Raw genomic sequence first — 20,649 nt, forward strand, 5'->3', positions numbered from 1 at the left:
ATATGTTTAATGTTACCTTCATGCCAGGTTTTCTCATCAACCAGACACCTGCACATTTAATTTGTTTAATGTTACCTTCATGCCAGGTGTTCTCATCAACCAGACACCTGAACATTTAATATGTTTAATGTTGCCTTCATGACAGGTTTTTTCACCAACCAGACACCTGAACATTTAGTAATATGTTTAATGTCACCTTCATGCCAGGTTTTCTCATCAACCAGTTGTTAGGATGACGTCATCATCCCTACTTTGACGTCATCATTCCGACTATGATGTCATCGATCACTGATGATGTCATGGTTCATAAGTGTCTTTCATGCCTTTCGCTAGTGATGTCATAGCACAGGTGATGTCATGTCTCTGATGATGTCACAAACGGTATGATGTCATAGCACAGGTGGTGTCATGCTCGGATCTATAAAGGCCTGTTCCAGCAGGCTCTGGCCAGTGATTCATAATCTAAACTAGGATCATACCACCTGCAACCGTTCCCAAAACCTCGAACAGTGCAGCCCCAGCTTTCAAGCTACCAAGTTCCACAACACCCCAGCTTCTCCAGACCTACCAAGTTTCCCGTGGTCATCAACTACCCGCGATTAGATCCACACTTCTCACTCCGATCCTGACAGTATGAATCACTCAGAACTGGATCTAGCGGATACATCTCCGCCAATCAGGGAGGCCTTTCGAATGATAATTGAGCTCGCAAGAGCAACCCAGGCTCTGGCTCTCGAAGCCACTGATCGGCACGCCCAGCAGGAAAAAGCAATCCAGGCTCTGGCTTCCGAAGCCGCTGGTCGGCACGCCCTCTTGATTGGCCGGCTAGATCGTCTCGACGGACTGAATCCTCCTGAGGGTATCACCCCGCAGCCTCTGCAAGACCTCGCACTTGAGTCAAGACGCCTGATTGCCCACCAGGAAAAAGCAATCCAGGCTCTGGCTTTCGAAGCCACTGATCGGCACGCCCAGCAGGAAAAAACAATCCAGGCTCTGGCTTCCGAAGCCGCTGATCGACACGCCCTCTTGATTGGCCGGCTAGATCGTCTCGACGGGCTAGGCCCCCAGGGTGCCATTCCGCAGCCTTCTGCCCCTCCTGCCCCAGTTTCCGAGCGCGCCGCCGTTCCGGAGGTTTCCAGACCTGCCACTCCCCCGTCCACAGCGGCCGTTGCTTCTAGCTCTGCCTCTCGGCCGCCTCCAGCTGCTAAGGGCATATTCTGGGGGGGAGTTCGCGTCATCCCAGAGCAGGGGCAGCCACATTCGAGTCCCAGCAGCCATCTGTACCGTGATCTGACCGGCAGGGTTCGCATCACACCAGAGGAGAGGCAGCGCCGTTTGGACACCCGGAGCTGCCTGTACTGTGGCCGAGCCGGGCATTACCTCTCCTCCTGCTCCCGGCGTCCAGTAAGTGGTCCCACCGCTCGCCGGCCCGTGGTTCTCTCAGTGGATCAAGACTCTACGTGTCCAGCCGAAAGATCTGTACGGTTGGGTAGCGCTCCCTGCAGGACCCAGGAGTGGCAGTGTGTCTCCAAGAGGGTTAACGAGTTGGAGAGGACTGTCGACCGTCTCATTGGGAAGCTCAATCGCTGCCTGCAGATCGGCTCCGTCCCCCCGCAGGGGGCCTCCGAGTCTGCTGGCCCTGAGGCACAACCTGAGGCACAACCTGTGGACCTGCCCCTCGCCGAGTCTGAACCTGTACCTGAGGCACGACCTGTGGACCTTCCCCTCGCCGAGTCTGAACCCGTACCCCAGCAGCAGCCAATTCCTGTCCTTGACCAACAACTCATGCTGGACCAACAACTCATGCTGGGAGGCTCCCGTAGTGTCGTCAGCCCTCGGTCAAGAGCAAGAAGAAATAAGAGGCGTTTAAAGGAGGAGACGGTGGGTGACCTCCCCAAACTACAGGTCGGGAGGGCAGGCCTCGCTGTGTCAGATCCCCCTGCGGCTCTGCCTTCGGAGACGGCGGCATTTGACCCTTTTGATGGTCCCCAGCCTCCCATGTTTGGATCGTGCCCCGGGGGATGGCCGGTCCCAGAGGATCCACCGGACCCGGTGGAAGTTCTATCCACGTATCGGTCCATCTATGGCTTCGATATCCTGTATTAGGGAGGAGCACCTCCACTGTCCTGCACCCCCTTTGGGGTCTGCCCACCTGCATCTAACCACCTGCTGAAGAGCACCTCACTCTCTTACACCCCCTTTGGGGCCTAACCACCTGCGTCTAACCACCTGCGGAAGAGCACCTCCACCAGAACCTACGGATTTTTTGTCTCCCAGATGCCATCATTGGACGCCAGGTGACGTCCGTTGAGGGGAGGGTACTGTTAGGATGACGTCATCATCCCTACTTTGACGTCATCATTCCGACTATGATGTCATCGATCACTGATGATGTCATGGTTCATAAGTGTCTTTCATGCCTTTCGCTAGTGATGTCATAGCACAGGTGATGTCATGTCTCTGATGATGTCACAAACGGTATGATGTCATAGCACAGGTGGTGTCATGCTCGGATCTATAAAGGCCTGTTCCAGCAGGCTCTGGCCAGTGATTCATAATCTAAACTAGGATCATACCACCTGCAACCGTTCCCAAAACCTCGAACAGTGCAGCCCCAGCTTTCAAGCTACCAAGTTCCACAACAGCCCAGCTTCTCCAGACCTACCAAGTTTCCCGTGGTCATCAACTACCCGCGATTAGATCCACACTTCTCACCCCGATCCTGACACCAGTCACCTGAACATTGAATATGTTTAATGTTACCTTCATGCCAGGTTTTCTCATCAACCAGACACCTGAACATTTAATATGTTTAATGTTGCCTTCATGCCAGGACTTTCTCATCAACCACACACCTGAACATTTAATATGTTTAATGTTGCCTTCATGCCAGGACTTTCTCATCAACCAGACACCTGAATATTTAATATGTTTAATGTTGCCTTCATGCCAGGACTTTCTCATCAACCAGACACCTGAACATTTAATATGTTTAATGTTACCTTCATGCCAGGACTTTCTCATCAACCAGACACCTGAACATTTAATATGTTTAATGTTGCCTTCATGCCAGGACTTTCTCATCAACCAGACACCTGAACATTTAATATGTTTAATGTTACCTTCATGCCAGGACTTTCTCATCAACCAGACACCAGCCCAGTTAAGTCTTTATGGGATCTGAGTGAGTGGAATCTGAAACTAAATGTTTCATGGATCCAAAACCATGCCAGAAAAACAAACAGATCATTGCAGACCCCCCATTAAAATGGGAAATCTGTATTATGGTGTTTCCATTGATTTGCCCCTACACTGTACATAATGCAATAATACATCAGAAAATGAGAATATACAGGGCGACAGTTTATTGTTTCTTAGTATTCCAAATGTCTTCCTCAAAAATGAAAGTTTAATTTAATTTAATCGTATCAAATTGCATGTGTTGCATGTGTGTGTGTCTCCTGTGTTAGTTCATGTCTCCAATGTTTTCTTCAGAGTATTTTTGTATCTTTGTGTATATTTTGTGTGTGTGTGTGTGTGTGTGTCAGTCAAAAGTCAAGTGTCTAAAATGTGAAGTTTCTGGAGTTGATCTAATCCACTCATCCTCTGTGTTTGAACAGCATGCCTCTTGACAGAAACACCCTCCCCAAAAAGGGACTGAGGTACAACTCATATGCACGCATTCACCCATCCTCACACTGTGTGTACTCCATGTTGTAGGTGTGGCATGCTGTGTCATAAACATCCAGTAAATATGAGCCAACCCTGATACTGTATTATCATCACACTGTAGGCCTTCACACTCTCATACCTTCATACCCCCCCATGTTTGTATTTCCTACAAGAGGTGTTACAGACGCTTCTAACCGCACAGATGTCGGTCGATTTTGGATGGGTTATATATTCACATAATGACCCTGGGATGTTTCTGTCTCGCGCGGATGTTCAATTTCGACATGTTAACTCCTCCAAGGCGACGACTGTCTGCTGTGTCACACCAATTCAACACCCATCCCCGAGTGGAGGGAACGTGCGGCGCGGGGGGAGCACAGCGAGGTCACATGTGACAAGCTTAGTAATGGGGGGGCGTCGGAAGAGAAGTCGGCGCTGAAAAGGGACGAGCGTGAACTCAATTATCTCCCTCGGGGGGATTAAATATGGCCGCTTGTCAAGCCGCGCGATAAGGGGCAGCGAGAGGAAGAGAGGAGCGGCAGTGTCGAGTGTTTGGCAGCTTTGGAACACAGGAGAGAGAGAGAGAGAGTGTGTGTGTGTGTGTGTGTGTGTGTGTGTGTGTGTGTGTGTGTGTGTGTGTGTGTGTGTGTGTGTGTGTGTGTGTGTGTGTGTGTGTGTGTGTGTGTGTGCACGTGCGTGTGTAGATGCATTCGTGGTGTGGCTGCATGGATTTACCGTTGACTCTATAGGTATTTTCTCATCCACATGCATGCTTTATATCAGTGTGAGAATGCACGTTGGAAGTTGGAATTGGAATTGGAATGTCACTCAGAATGGAATTGACTTAACCCTGTAAGGCCTGCACCATCAAATAATGTCCAGAAAATTCCAATTCTTTGAAAGTGGAGTGTCTATTGGACCGTCTGACAAATTAACATTGCACCACCGATTGACAGATAAACAGATACATTTGCTTATATAGCCTACCTTCTGTACCTAATTTGATAGACACATTTTCAAACAATTTTACTATCAAATAAGTTACAACATATTAAAGTAATTATATGTTGCATCAATCCAGTATGTTCCTATCGATTCGAGGTATCTGTGACATTTTGAATGACTTTCTTAAGGTTAGGGTAAGGAGTAGAGTTGCAAAACCACATGTTTGATGACGTCCATTGTGGATGTCTCAATTGAAGGTCCTCTGGTGCATTCTGCACCCTGGTGGTGAGGGTTAGGCATGTATCTGGTTGTATCAGGGTTAGTTGTTGTTTTTTTTGGGGGGGGGGATCACACTGATGATGAGTTCTCAAAAACTCATATGGAATATGTATCAAAATTATGATTCCCTTGGCGTTGATTCCAATTCCTACCCTGATGTCCTTTCATCACCGCAAAAATTCATTAAGCAACTTCCTCATTGCAACTATCTCTCTGTGTCTAAATTGCCGGCTGTTTGTAACGGTTCACCTCTGGTTTCAGATACCCACCGTCCTCCAGACAGACGTCCCAGGAGGAGGGTAAGGAGTGGCTGAGGTCCCACTCGACGGGGGGGCTGCAGGACACCGGCAGCCAGTCGCCCCTCTCTCCCCCCGGAGCCCCCTGCACCACCACCGGGAAATACCACTACTCCAACCTGCGTGAGTCCAACCCGACAGTTCACTGAGACTGGACCTGCACAGATCGCCGATCACTGACACAAGATATTTGACACAAACATAGGAACAAATTATATAGGTGACACTGGGTCAGAAGATATCATAAATAACCAAAGAACCGGGGTGTCTGGATCGTGTAGAGGTCAAAGCACGGAGATCTGGGTTCAGTTCTGGCTTTCTCAGACATTCCTATAGATACAATTGGCTGTGTCTGCGGGTGGGAAGCCGGTGGGAGTATATGAGTCCTGGTCGCGGCACTAGTGCCTCCTCTGGTCGGTCGGGGCGCCTTTTCTGGGGAGAGGGGAACTGGGGAGAATAGCGTGATCCTCCCACATGCTACGTCCTACCGGTGAAACTCCTCTATGTCAGGTGAAAAGAAGTGGCTGGCTTCTTCTTCTTTCGTGTATCATCAGATGGCCAACTCCATGTCGTGCAGCCACGCCCTCGTCTCCGGTCCTAAGGCGAAGAGGCCGGCTTCTGAGGGCTGGCAACTGCACATGTATCGGAGGAAGCATGTGCTAGTCTACAACTCTCCCCAGATCGGCAGAGGGGGTGGAGCAACGACCGGGACAGCAGGGGGGATTGGTCAAGTACAATTTGGGAAAAAATGGGGACAAATCTAAATAAAACTTGCTTAAAAGAAATCACCAAATAACACTAATGTTTATTTATATAATCTATATAACAAATAATAAACAATATATACGTTAGTCCTTAGTCCAAGCATCACTCAAAGGGCTGTACATATCATATACAGTACATACTACTACACATAAACTATCTTATAGTTTAGATTCGTTGCCTTGATGGAAACTCAAAGGCTTTGGAAAGAAATTCATATATGCCATCAAATTCACTATATTTATATTTGTCTAAGAAACACATTTCAAGTATTTAAGCAGAAGCCTTTAGAACTAAATGGCTTTAAGAGAATGAGAAACATAGTCTTTTGACTGGTAGTATACTAACTAATCCCTATCACTGACACTGTGTGTGTTTCGCCCCCCTCCAGTGAGCCCCACTCACCTCAGCCAGTACAACCTGCCACCAGGTGGCGCCAGCATGAGCCGCTCCAACAGCATCCCGGCCCAAGACTCGTTGGACCTGTATGGGGAGGGCCACCCACTGGGGGGCAGCAACACCTCGCTGGAGGATCGCCCCCGCCCAATCAGCCGCTCTGGATCCTTCAGGGACAGCACTGACGAGGGTGGGACGTACACACGCGCACGCACACGCACACACACACACACACACACACACACACACACACACGCACACGCACGCGCACGCACACACACACACACACACACACACACACACACATGGGCACACACACACGCAGACACATATCAGCTAAGTGTCCCTTGTCACTGGACTTGGTAGTTTGTCACTCATTTGTCCCCATCACTGTCCTCTAATCATTATGTAGTGAGGTGACATGGACTTGATTTGGTAGTTTGTCACTCATCACTGTCCTCTCCTTACAGTCCACGGGTCTTCCTTGTCCCTGGTCTCCAGCACGTCTTCACTGTACTCTGCGGTAAGTTGCTGCTTGTCTTTTCCTCCAGTAGCCTCAGGCAAGGCTTGCAGAAACAATTGAATTATCCACCTTATTTTTGAATGCCCCACTGTAAAAAATAATTGTGGGTACAACGTGACTCATTGTTGCAGCTTGCCATTTCCTTTGTTATACTCGGCTGCAGACCCAAATTATAAACCGGAAGCTGGAGGACGTTATACAAGTTATAAATATAGTCACGTTATAAACGACTAACCAACACTGCAGGTCCGTATGGAAACAGTGTTACAAATGTTTAAAAGTTAAATCAATTTGGTCATTCAGTGGCATTTTACTGCCATGTAAAGTAACTATTACGCTAGCCGTTAGCATTAGCCACAGTAGCCGACTACCCACAATGCATTACGTTATCCCAGCCCCCGAACGACACGGCTGTAGAGCAGAATGGCTCTGCTGTAAAAGGGTAAAATCCTCAGACTTTTTTTTGTCAAGTTAAAACCATAGACTGTAAAACAGTATATTACACCGGAAGCGGAAGAAGCACCCATCAGGCATCATGGCAGCTAGAAATAAGGTGGATAGGATGAAAGGACAAGGGTCAAACACTGCTGTTCAATTATTATTATTGCACTGCATTTATTTCCATAGTTGGTCCCATCTCTCGTTACAGTCAGGGCTTCCCAGTCTGATCTTCTGCATCATGGTGTTCACTGGAGAATAGATTGATCTACTGTACGTGTTGAAGCGTGTCTACTTGGTGTGATGTATCCAAGTTACACTATGAATTAAGTTAATTTATAGTTGTGCAGTCGGTGGGGGATGGGGCGAGGGGAACTGGGGGGAATAGCGTGATCCGAGCTCGCTATACGTCCTGCCTGTGAATGCCCTCGCTGTCAGGTGAAAAGAAGCGGCTGGCGACTGCACATGTATCGGAAGCATGTGCTAGTCTACAATTCGCCCCAGATAGGCAGAGGGGGTGGAGCTGTGGAGAAATGATAAACTAGGCCTACAGTACACAGGACCTATTGTCTCATGTTGTTTCTACCCTGCAGACAGAGGAGAAAGCTCACTCGGAGGTAAGAACGCTTTTCACATCCATAACGGTTTTTCTGCTTGTCTGCAAGTTTGTCTGTGTATAATGTACATGTATGACTTTTTAACCTTTATTAAAGTAAAAGGAAGGTTTACTGAGCATGCATGCTTCTATTCAGCGCCTGATTTTCATTTTTGTAGCTGTTGCATGATTCAAACCGAGGACCTCTCCTGGTCACAAGCATGCTTCAGCCGAACCTGAATGTTGTTTTTATGTGTGTGCGTGTGTGCGTGTGTGTGTGTGTGTGTGTGTGTGTGTATGTATGTTTGTCTGTATATGTGTGTGTGCGTCAGTGTGTGTGTTTGTCTGTAAGTCTGTGTGTGTTTCTGTTGCACTGCATCTGCATCGAGAGTCTATCAGTGTCGATCAAAGCACAAACAGTGATATCCGTTCAGCTCAGTCTAAAGTTAGTCCACCTCTTTTTAATAATAAAAAAAATATTTCCAGGAGCTAAAATGGCGTCAGAGTCCATGTCGAAGCAGTTTAACCCTATGTTGCATTGCTTTCTAGGAATAATCATTTTGAATGGATCTCATCTGTATCATAAATAACCACACATTATAACATAGCACATTTCCTCATTGTACAAACTTACACTATACAAAATGAATGCATGTGCTGCTCTCCATTCCTTTATGTTGGTTTCATTCAACAACCCTGTTGAGTTTATCACTGATTCTTCTTTGATTCCTCAGTTTGATGTTTTTCTTTGTTTTACGCACTGTTTGTCTTGCTTTACACACTAATGTGTCCGAGCCTGGGCCAAAGAGTCATGTAAATACATGGTTGTGTTTGTTTTACCCATAGACCGTGTCATAAAGATGGACGTTAGCTACAGTGATGTCACGCACTGGTTTGTGCTCTCCCGTTTTGAAGCCTCAACTTTATTTTCACCGTCGCCATCTTGATTTTTTGGATCCAGAGTGACATCAATTTGGAGGAGAAGATCAGCAGAGCCGCCTGCTATTGGTCCATGATCGGCGAGCTGCACGATCACTGGACAGGCAACCTGTCAATCGCGGCCCAAAGCCTACCGGTAGTCTGCTTTATCGTCTATTGGTCTAAATGGGACCATAATTGCCTAAATGAACATCAAGCTGTATTGAAGAAGACTTGAAACTAGAGATTGAGACCATAAACTCATTAGGAAAGTGTTGTCTGACGTCATACATCAAGTTAGAAATACGGTCCTCTTCTCATTCACTTCCATACAATCTGACTTATTTTTGTATCCAGGGGAGTCGCCCCCTCCTGGCCATTAGAAATAATGCAAGTTTCGGGTTCATTTTTCAGCCCCGGCGGAGGTTGCCCCTTGGTTTTAACCTTCAGGAGAGTGCAATATGTTCATAGAAAGCAATGCACATTAGGAGAATTCAGATGACATAGATTTCCAAATAATTCCTGGCACTCATATTAAATTAGGATACAACAAACCTCACCAGTTATTTCCAAATACCTTTTGACCCAGGTCGTGACCACATCAGCTATCATAGTGTATTGTTTGCTTTGTTGCCAAATATCTAAGCAAGCCTGTTGTGCTGGCGTGTGATAGCTGCTGTCTCCATCCGCTCATGCTGTTTGGCGGAGGCAGGCAACATAGTGTTAATGTTTATCCTTCTCTTTTCAATCAAGGGCCAAACAGTGCAAAATTCCACGGTAATTCCCCCACATTTTATGTTCGCACTTACACAGCTTGTACATACATCAATGTTACCGCAAGGGGAGTTTAAATATTAACGCCCTTTTGTATTGCAATCAGTTTTGTTGTTGTTGTTGTTTTATATCTTCTTCTGTACTTCCTTACCCCAAAAAACCAGCAAATCAGAAAGCTGCGTCGGGAGTTGGATGCCTCCCAGGAGAAGGTGGCGACTCTAACGCACCAGCTGTCTGCCAATGTGAGTTAAAACGCAGTCAAAATGGTCGTCTCGTTTGCATGCTAACCTGCATTCCTTGGACGCATTGCCTTTCAAAGTTCTTGAAGATTCAAGATTCAAGATTCAAGTTTATTGAGTGTCCCAGAAGGGCAATTTGGTTTGCAGCGAGCGTAAAAGAACACATAGACATATGCACACATGATTCAAACAAAACATATAAAAGCAAACACAAAGCAGTAGATTAAAATGCACAACAATTCTAAGTGCAAGTAAGAGTAAACTAAAACAGATACAAACATGGCCGTAACTAGCTATGCTAGGTCCGGACCTCCCCTAATATTTCAGAGAAAATGTTTTTTTTTTTTTCTAGGTCCGGACCTCCCCTAATATTTCAGAGAAAATGTTTTTTTTTTTTTTTTTTTTTATTAACACATTGAGTGCCAGCCATTTTTTCATCCTGTAGGTAAGTTGTGCCAGGTTTTTTTTTGAGGATTCTGGCTCATTTTACAAGAGCCGAGGATTATTTTCTGTTAAGAATTCATGAACACCAATCATCTAAAAATAACTAATAGAATGTGTGCTTTCTCTGTCTAAAAGAGTTAGTTTGCAGAGTTAGTAGTTATGTAGATATTAGCCGTTGAGTACAGCATGGTTTCAGAGATTTTCAGAGAGTTTGGAGATAAATGGATTTTTAGAACCACCTCACGTGCCTGTGATTATGGGTGCCCTTGTCTCCCACTCTTGCCCTTGTCTCTCTCTCTCTCTCTCTCTCTCTCTCTCTCCTCTCTCTCTCTCTCTCTCTCTCCTCTCTCTCTCGAGGGAGAGAGAGAGGAGAGAGAGAGAGGGAGAGAGCGAGAGGGAGAGTTGCTTCAACTCCTCCCTCCGTGGGCGTTCTTCTTGGCTGCAGCCAGTCTGACAGTGCTTTGCTGCTGTCCTGTGCCTGTCTGCACGGCCGCTGTTTGAGGAGGTCGGGATGGACTCGCTCGCTTCTTGGAGTTTTGGTTGAGAGGGGCTTTTGCGATTCTGGTCATATTTATGCTGCGTGTTTCAGGGTGTGTTCCACCTGTGGTCTATTGTGTGGATTTGCAGTCCCGCATCGCCAGCAATCAGCGCGAAAACGAGGGCGTTTTCCCCCGTCCATTTTCATGAGAATGGCTGGGGTGAGAATGGCGTGACAAGTTAGAAAAATGCTTGCCTTCCTCTAGTCAGGAGAGCACTGTCGCCACTTAGTGGTCGGTAAAATGGATTATACACATTCTCTTGCTCCAATAGTGATCTCGAAGATGTAAAAGTTGTTGATTGATGTCCCACCGTCAAAAAAAAAAAATGTTTATGTAAGACGAGATATCTCGGCTCTGGCACTCAAGCGTTGGATTATGTAAGACGAGATATCTCGGCTATGGCACTTAACGTGTTAAAACAATCTGCATGGAAAAGCATGAAAAACACGGGATCGCTTTTATTTTGAAACGAAAGGCAGGTCAGGCAGGAAGTCATCTGACGCTGCGTCCGCGGTAACTTGATTCCGAGAGAGCAGCAGCATGGTGGTGAGTGATGACTGTCTGTCTGCCTGGCGAGATAATTGAAGGTGAGCGAGCTGCGAGACAGTGAGCGAGTGAACGACAGACAGTGAGTGACACTGACAGATTTTTTAGCAACAACCAAGAAAGTAAGTGTCTAGTCTGTCTCTTAAGTAATGTTACCTGTGTGACACGTTGGGATGCTACTGGCTAATCATGCATGATGCCAATTGCCAAGCTCCCGAAGTCAGGTATGCAGGTGGCTATATGCATGGTTTCAGTTTCATGACCCAATAAGTAACAAAAAGAGGTGGTGTAAAGTTAAAAACAACATAATATATTTTATTTTATTTTTCAATCGTTCCTATCAGGAATAAATAAATGTCCCTCTGTATGTTTTTTTTTATTATCGATGATGACTTTGTGTGTTGTGTACGGCTTGGGTTGTGTACCTGTGTTTGTAGGTGTCATTTTGATATGAATTTGGCTAAAACAGTTTGTGTTTGTTAGTTACAATTATGTTGACAGGAGAGCTGAGCAGGTGGTGACATGAAAGAGAATATACTGAATAATGACATCACAACAGTATAATCCTAATGTTGATTTAAAATGATATATTACTCTAAATATGGCTAAAAAAGGGGGGAAAAAACCCTCAAACTAAACAGGCATAAATAGTTTAAGGTGCGCATCAGTGCAAAGTGCAAGTAGATGCTACGGTGAGGCCAAGAAATTGCCCTGACAGACTCTCAGCGCAACACATTTCAAGAGAGATGCTACAATGTATCATTGTATAATGAAATGCAAATAAACCCATAAAACAAGTTAAACAAGAGACATTTCTGCAGGTTAGATACATACCTCTATAAGGTAGGTTGTGTAACAAAATAAATGAAAGACAGACTGAACAGCGAGTCCCAAATCAACTGAACAGCAGCAACTGTAAAGTGTATTTTCGCCACTGCAGAATTTCTAGCTCTAATGGAGACAGGCACAAAGGAGTGAACGGTTCCCGTGGGTCCTTAAACGTTTTTTAATTTGGGGGGGCATCAAGGCCTTGAAAGTTTTTGAAAATAGATATAGTTTATTGAAAGTGCTTGAATTTATATATTTTGTGCAAGTGTAACCGAATGAATGTTGAGTCCTCGTGAGTCCCGAGTGGTAGTGAGTAGGTTGGTTAAACTCACTCCCCCAGTATAAAGGCACGTTAACTCATTCACCGCCAGTTTAGGACTGCCAATATTTAGCACAGGCCAAAGATTTTCATAATTGTTGGTCATCGTTCAAGACCCACAGTAAATTATCTATTAGCACCAGAGTGATTTGCAATACCTCAAAATGAAGATGTACGTCTCTGGGTTCACCAGGAAAAAAAAGTGAGCTTTTAGCATGTTCTGTACTCTACTTATAGCCATTTATATACACCCTGTTTTCCCCCAGAAGGTCTCCCAGAGAAAATAAACAGGAGAAAAGGCAATTTTTGTAAAAGGGCACAATCTCAGGCATAACTCACTCTCAATTCTTTTATTTTGAACTGTATTGACATCAGACATGTAAATATTATTCGTTAGGACACAAATGACAAAAAAAAAAAATATATATATATATATATACACATGAAGTGCTTTTTTTTTACATTCAACAATACAGTTTACTCGGTGTGAGTGTGCAGACAGACAGACAGACAGACAGACAGACAGACAGACAGACAGACAGACAGACACACCGACAGACAGACAGACAGACAGACAGACAGACAGACAGACACACACACACACACACACACACACACACACGATCCCCCTTTTAGATTTCTAACCCCACATAGGATAAGCAATAACCACGCCTTGTGGCGCTGGGATTGGCCAGGAGCAACACTGGAGGGCACGCAGCCCAGCGATTTCATGAACCAACTGAAGAGCTCTTGAGAAGGACAGCGGGCTGCTGTGACTGCCTTCTGCCCGCTGCTGCCTAGCTGTTCCTGTGTTTATTTTGATTTGTTCTGGTACACCCGTCCTCGTCCATGTCTCCCTGTCATATCCTCTCTGCTGATCGTTCCCGTTTTCCCCTCGGCTATTCAACACGTCCTCACCGCCCTCGCAAACTGATCGATCATTTCCTCATTCCTCCGATGATCAAACACATCTCTTGATTACTTTCTCCCGTTTTCTCCTGGCTGGCACAGAGGAAGGCGACTCCAGCTCGTGCAGCGCGCCGAGGGCGTTTCAATGGCGTTTCTCCTGTCTGCACAAGGAAGCGTTACCCGTTCTCTGCTTTTCCTCCTGCTCAATTTCAAAACAACAGCTGCGGTATGTGTTTGATCGCGTGCTGTCGGCTACCCTTTGAAGGCAGGGACCTGTGTCTGTGTCACAGGCTGGGCAAGTGTTTGCTGCAGGCGCTGCACCAATAAAAACAAAAACACGTCAAACACGTCATTGGCGGGGAGGGCTATTTCTGATAACACGTCAAAGACGTCATTGGCGGTGAATGAGTTAATCAGCTCTGCCAAGGGACCTAGCTCTCTTGGTGCAGTGGTTAGCATGTCCGTCCCGCAAGCCAGTTCGAATCCACTCCTGGGCAAGCCCTTAACATGGGTTGCTGCAATTACCACCAACACAATGCCGTTACACAAGAATAGAAATGCAAGTTCTTTTGAGATTTTTTTTTTACCTTAACCTTAATAAATAGGTTGAACACAGCACAGTTGTTTTACGTTAACCTTAGTAAATAGGTTGAACACAGCACAGTTGTTTTACCTTAACCTTAGTAAATAGGTTGAACACAGCACAGTTGTTTGACCTTAACCTTAGTAAATAGGTTGAACACAGCACATTTGTTTGACCTTAACCTTAGTAAATAGGTTGAACACAGCACAGTTGAGAAGTGTTCACACATTCAAGCCTCTCCTTTCATCTTTTGTTGTCTGTGAGTTTCTGTAAAGCTGTTAGTTCTCATTAGAAATATTCTCAGTGTTGTCACAGTAATTAACCTTGATCCATGTTTCATACTGTCGTGTTGGCTCCTTCAATTTGAGGGACTTGGAAAAGTCCTTGAAAGGTCCTTGAATTTGGGTTTGTGTGTGTGTGTGTGTGTGTGTGTATGTGTGTGTGTGTGTGTGTGTGTGTGTGTGTGTGTGTGTGTGTGTGTGTGTGCGTGCGTGTGTGTGTGTGTGTGTGCTTGTTTGATGTAAGCTGTGTGTGTGTTTGCCCTTAGATGGCTTGTTGTTGTTTTTCTGTCTAGCGTACAGTGAGGCTTGTCTGTTTGCTATTGTCTCGCCCGATGGGCTCTCAACGAGAACAGAAGCATCTCAACGAGAACAGAAGCGTCTCGCAAATTCAACCAAGCAGAGAAGAACAAAGACGGATAGAAGGAGAAAAGAAAAGAAAAGCTGGAGATGACAATAAGTGAATGTAGACTGGGAATGCGCCATGCGTGGGTGAAAGAGAGAGAGAAGAGATAGAGCGAGAGACCTCCACCCCGCAGACGGAGCTGTCTTTGTGCAGAGACGCATCGACAGACTCGGGCGTCTGACTCGGCTCGCCCTCCCTGAACGCCAAGCGCCCGATCAAGCGTGGAGGCAGACTTGGCCTTCCCCGCGGTCCGACGCTTTGATCACAAAGTCCTGAAACTGCGGACAAACTTTGACGCATGGAAGAGACAACACAGAGGAGTCGGACATCTTCCCGGTGCACGGTCTGTCTGCGTGAAATGACTAGAGGGCAAGATGGAAGTACTGCCGCCAAGAATTGAACCTGGGTCTCCACGGCGGTAGACAAGTGTGTTTACATTATCCATAGATGCTTCCAAGTAATTTGTTGCAAGTCCAAGTCAAGTCTCAAGTCTTTGAGCTAGAGCCCAACTTCAAGTCAAGTCTCGAGTCTCTTATGGATGAGCGTCCTATCATCTGCTGCCATCTCCCCTGCTTAGAACACTGCATAGCTAAAACTAAATAATTCAAAGCATGACCTGTATTACCCTCACACCTTTATCTATTAGCATAGTATTATTATATTAGCATATATATTATTAGTATTATTATATTATTATTATATATAGTAGTATTATATTAGCTGTATAGTATCGGCATTGATTAGTTGACACTTTCCAGATTCAAGATGTTTATTGTCACTGGTTGCACAAGTATAAATATACAGTAAGCAAAATAACATGATATGAAACATAGTATAGACGATCAGTGTTTCCCAAAGCCCAAGATGATGTCCTCAATGTCTTCGTTTGTCCACAACCCAATGATATTCAGTTTACTGTCATGAGTAAAGAAACTGAAAAACATTCACATTTAAGAAGCTGGAATCAGAAAGTTGTGACTTTTTTCTTTAAAAAAATTACACAAACCGATCAATCGATTATCAAAATAGTCGGTGGTTAATTTAATAGTTGACAACTACTCGATTAATCATTGCAGCTCTACTTTCTATCATTGTGAGGACATTTTGGTTCCTTAAATGTAGAAAAACAAACGCACACACACACACATTCAAGCAGCCCCCCTCTCTTGTCTTTCTACTCACCCTACTTCACTATCTCGCCCTGACCTCCCCTTCTCACTCTCACTTGCTTTAGTCATTCTTCTTCTCCTCCCTACTTTTTGGCCGCATTCTCTCCCCCCCCTTCCTAGCTGTAGTGTTGAGGGGGTTTAGTACAGCAGTAGGCGCCAGCTCCTGTGGCGGTAGTCGTGAGCATCGATGGTCTCCCTGCAATGTTGTCCGACGCCCGGGACATCTGCTCCTCGATCGGATCCTGATCTGGCCCACCGTCAAACTCTACGGGATCATCAGGGGAGTCACCTCTACCCAGGCACCCGGGATCATCAGGGGGGTTATCTCTACCCCGGCCCCCGGGATCATCGGGGGTAGCCTCTACCCCAAACCCAGGGATCATCAGGGGGGTCGCCTCGATCCCGGCCCCCGGGATCATCAGAGGGGTAGCCTTTACCCCCGGCCCCCAGGATCATCAGTGGGGTAGCCTCTACCCCGGCACCCTGGATCATCAGGGGGGTCACCTCTACCCTGGCCCCCGGGATCATCAGAGGGGTAGCCTCTACCCCGGCACCCGGGATCATCACGGGTGTCGCCTCTATCCCGGCCCCTGGGATCATCAGGAAGGGTCGCCTCCTACCCTCAGAGCTTATTTTTAAGTGTCAACTAAAGACCCACCTGTTTAGGTAGGCTTTTAATTAGTCATTTTTAGCCACCCTTTGTTCCCTTTGTTCCCTGTTTTTGTTTTATGTTCCCCCTTTTTGTACTATTCCTGTGCTTGTATTCTTTTTGATGCTGTTTTTATTCATGTAAAGCACTCTGTGCACTCGTGCTGTGAAGGGCGTTATAGAAATAAAGTTTTACTTACTTACTTACTTACCCTGGCCCCTAGGATCATCAGGGGGGGCCCCCCAGGGCAGGACAGACTGTTGGGCTGCGTGGGAGTCGGATAGGTGGGACATTGCGGCGGACAGGTGGAGTTGGATTGAAGAAGAAGTGTTGGAACAGTCGGTGTTTAGAAAAGGTCAAGACCTTCACTGATTCAGCCAGGAACGCTGAGTGGAAGAAGAAACACAGGGGTGCTGCTGTGTGTGTGTGTGTGTGTGTGTGTGTGTGTGTGTGTGTTTCTACACTTAATGGACCAAATGTCCTCACAAGTGTTGGGCCAGACATTTGGAGTAAACACTGACATTGGGAGTGGGACATGTATGTTGAATGCAAGACAGTTGAGTGAATACTAACGGTCTGTGAGGAGACAGAGTGGGGCACACAACCCCCACATACCTGGCCATTTGGCTAGTTGAATAACACACATCTGATAAAACCACAGGGGACCGAGCCGACTCTTTTGTTCCCCAGCAGCGAGATAAGGTGAGCCAATCGGAGTGCCTCAACCACAACACAGACACGCCCTGGACACCACATTGTATACAGGGTTGAACCCCGAAAACCTCAGTTCCTAAGTAGCCCCGCTACAGACAGGACCTCCTGTAAACCCAGAGAGACCGGGTCTCAACCCCCCTCCTCTCTGTTAAGAAGTTCTACGTAGCACCCGCTGCAGAAAGGACCTCAGCGACCAACCTCGAGAGAAGTCGACCCTCCCCCTCCTCGCAACCGAAACAGCATAGCCGCAAGCAGGCTAGTGCTACCTGCCCAGAGCTAAGCTAGCTCTGATATCCTCTCCTCTCCTGAACCCGAAGCCGGCATCGCCGCCTCCCAGCAGACCAAAGAACCTCAGCGTGGCCAGCTGAGATCGAACGTCTGCTCTCCTCAAACCCTTCCGTCCTGCTCTGGACAGCGGACGCGCGCTGGACCAGACCCCCGTTGCCGGAGGAACCCCGCGAGACCGCCCGCAGCAAACCGCTGTACACGCGTGTGCAGGACTGAGCGCGCACGCCAAGTAAGACTTGAATTGATCACTCACGTCCGGGCAGTTTAGAATTGTTTAGAGTTAAAAGGGATATATGTATATAATTGACTGATGTGATACTGTGAATGAAAATCTGTGAACTGTTTTGTCTGACTGTAACTGTGCTTACATATGCATTACTGAATCCGAATGTATAGTGTATAATGTATGCTAGTCACTAGCTCTCCACCGATCCGCCGAGCGGGTCTAGGATATAGGCCGAGTTGAGCTAATTTCACTAGTTAAACGCCGGTTAATTCTAGCCGTTGTGAAGTGAGCACCTCGCGGTCTTTTTCATCTAAACAGCGTTGATTATCACCCACGGGCACGTGCGTTAGGTGCGTGCACGAACCTTCCCCTTTCATACACACACACACCTTTCCACTGACCGGCTAGCCGCCATTTTGTGCCGAGCAGACACTAACGTGTCCGCCATTTTGTGCCGAGCAGACACTAACGTGTCCGCCATTTTGTGTGAAAGCCGGCTGGTTTCACACACACACACACACACACACACACACACACACACACACACTCTGCCGCCATCTGGTGTTCATCCGGTGCCTTACACTTTCCATGCAGAGAATATCCACTGACCTCATACTTTCCCTCCAGTACATTGAAGAGTTTTAGAATGTAACTTAGTTATAAATTAAATTTGTTGATTGTATTGCCAATACCTCCCTTTTATTTTACATATAATAAATAGTGTCAACTTTAATAGAATTCAACTGTTTCAGAGTGATTTTGTGATAACTGTGGTAAACTATTGCTTAAGGATTAGAAACGCCACACTTCAGATAGACTAACTGTGACTAAGGTTGGGTCCTGCAAAAATCAAGCAGGTGGTGCCCCTAGGTTAATCCTTATCAAGGATTACATATTTGATATTTTAACACGTTCACTGCCAATGACGAGTTGACTCGTCAAAAAAAAAAATATATTTTTTTTTGACGGTGCTACGTGGATCAATGCCCCCCACGTCTCCTATAAAAATATTGGAAGTATTGAATTAGTATAATCTATTTTACCGACCAACTAAGTGGCGACAGTGCTCTCCCGACAGAGAGAAAGGCAACCAAAAACAGCCGCGGGAGAAAGCCATTCTCAAGGAAATGGCTTGGCGATTTTACAGTCATCAGTCACCAGACTCGCCCAAGAGCGGCCGCGCCAGCAGAGCAGCACACCGAGAGCGGAGAGCGGTGCTGGCGTGGGGGATTGCAAATTTGCATAATAGATTATGGGTGAAACACACTTTGAAACACCCGCAGAAAGGACAGAATCGCACGCATTCCGAAAACCCAGAAACGAACGAGCCTCATTCTCATACTGTAGGCGAAAACGCTTTCACGCTGCTGCACACGGGCGGGTGGGTTCCAAAAATAGACTGGGTGGGCAGCATAAAGCCTAGAATCGCACAAAGCTTCATCAAAGCTCTCAACCGAAAATCCAAGAAACGATTGAGTCCTATCCACAGTCCACACTCGCCACACTCGCCGACGAGGGGCCGCCAGAGAGGGAGGCTGCTCACTGCTCAGACAGGCAGGAGAAACTGGCTTGTGACAAACGCCACCAGACACGCCCACGGAGGGAGGAGTTTAAGGGAGAGGGTGTTCAGAACTATATTGTTCAGATGTCTGATCTCTCACTGATGCCAAAAATAAATGGTGAAAGTGACTGTTCTGCCTGTTTGATTGAATTTCACAAAACTGCGATTATCTCAGCTTCCTGTCTCAGACACTGAAACCATGCTGTACTCAACGGCTAATATCTACATAACTACTAACTCTACAAACTAACTCTTTTAGACAGAGAAAGCACACATTCTATTAGTACTTTTGTGAACTTCGTGCTCACAAAGTCCAAGCAGAAAATTATCCTCGGCTCTTGTAAAATGAGCCAGAATCCTCAAAAAACGGCTTGGCAGAAGCTACCTACAGTAAAAAAAAAAAAATGGCTGGCAGTGAATGTGTTAATAATTTTATGAAATATTAATAATTTTCGGATTATTAATATTTTATTTTACCCAACCAAATTTAATCCAATTAACGAGCACTACACAAGGATAGAAAGTAGAGCTGCAATGATTAATCGAGTAGTTGTCAACTATTAAATTAACCACCGACTATTTTCATAATCGATTGAACGGTTTGTGTAATTTTTTTTAAGAAAAAAAGTCAAAACTCTGATTCCAGCTTCTTAAATGTGAATATTTTCCAGTTTCTTTACTCATGACAGTAAACTGAATATCATTGGGTTGTGGACAAAAGAAGACATTTGAGGATGTCATCTTGGGCTTTGGGAAACACTGATCGTCATGTTTCACCATTTTGTGACATTTTATTCACCTTATGTTCAGACGCGGGGGAGGGCCACATTCTTCCGGGTTGTGTTAACACTTCCAGCGGTCACGGCACGAAATACAAAAGAACGTCAGAAGAAGAAAGTTGTTTTTGTAGCGGACAGTGCAGGGGGTAAAACAAAGAACATAGCCTACTACTTTGAGCTCGGTACACGCAAGCAGAGTATCCACTGTTAGCCAGGTCAGATAACGTTATCGTCGACAATGACGAGCACTTTCTTGTAAAACATACCTGGACTCCAACAAAGAAAGCTTCAGATGGTTTTCTCTCCTCTGAGCGCAGCGCGAGCCACTTACGTCTATAGGACCCGCAGACATTAATGTAATTCCCTGGAATGCGAGAATTAACAAGCCAGTTACATGGCATTGCATTCTTAGACATTGCCGTTTGCTTTTATTTGGTATGTTGCATACAATTGGCTAAATTCTTCGTTAATTCAGAGTTAGATGATATTGGAGCAGCTGGCCTTTTTCTTTTTCTTAGCCGGGAGTCGTGACACGACCACACAACCGGGTCAAATGGGCGTGGCTACAAAAGGT

General features: G+C 46.0%; 1 protein-coding gene across 1 annotated transcript in view; it reads left to right on the plus strand.

Annotated features, from left to right (window-relative positions):
- The window catches only part of nav3 (neuron navigator 3), a gene marked incomplete at its 5' end in the record, with an annotated part of 744,909 nt that overhangs the window by 642,090 nt on the left and 82,170 nt on the right, over positions 1 to 20,649 (plus strand). Inside the window, 7 exons of the mRNA XM_083631970.1 lie at positions 3,621 to 3,662; positions 5,158 to 5,315; positions 6,346 to 6,540; positions 6,821 to 6,873; positions 7,905 to 7,928; positions 9,578 to 9,601; positions 9,763 to 9,840. Coding sequence (XP_083488096.1) covers positions 3,621 to 3,662; positions 5,158 to 5,315; positions 6,346 to 6,540; positions 6,821 to 6,873; positions 7,905 to 7,928; positions 9,578 to 9,601; positions 9,763 to 9,840 — 574 coding nt within the window. The remainder of the gene's footprint in view (positions 1 to 3,620; positions 3,663 to 5,157; positions 5,316 to 6,345; positions 6,541 to 6,820; positions 6,874 to 7,904; positions 7,929 to 9,577; positions 9,602 to 9,762; positions 9,841 to 20,649) is intronic.

Source organism: Poromitra crassiceps, assembly GCF_964638095.1.
Source record: "Poromitra crassiceps genome assembly, chromosome: 2".
NCBI classification, from domain to species: Eukaryota; Metazoa; Chordata; class Actinopteri; order Beryciformes; family Melamphaidae; genus Poromitra; species Poromitra crassiceps.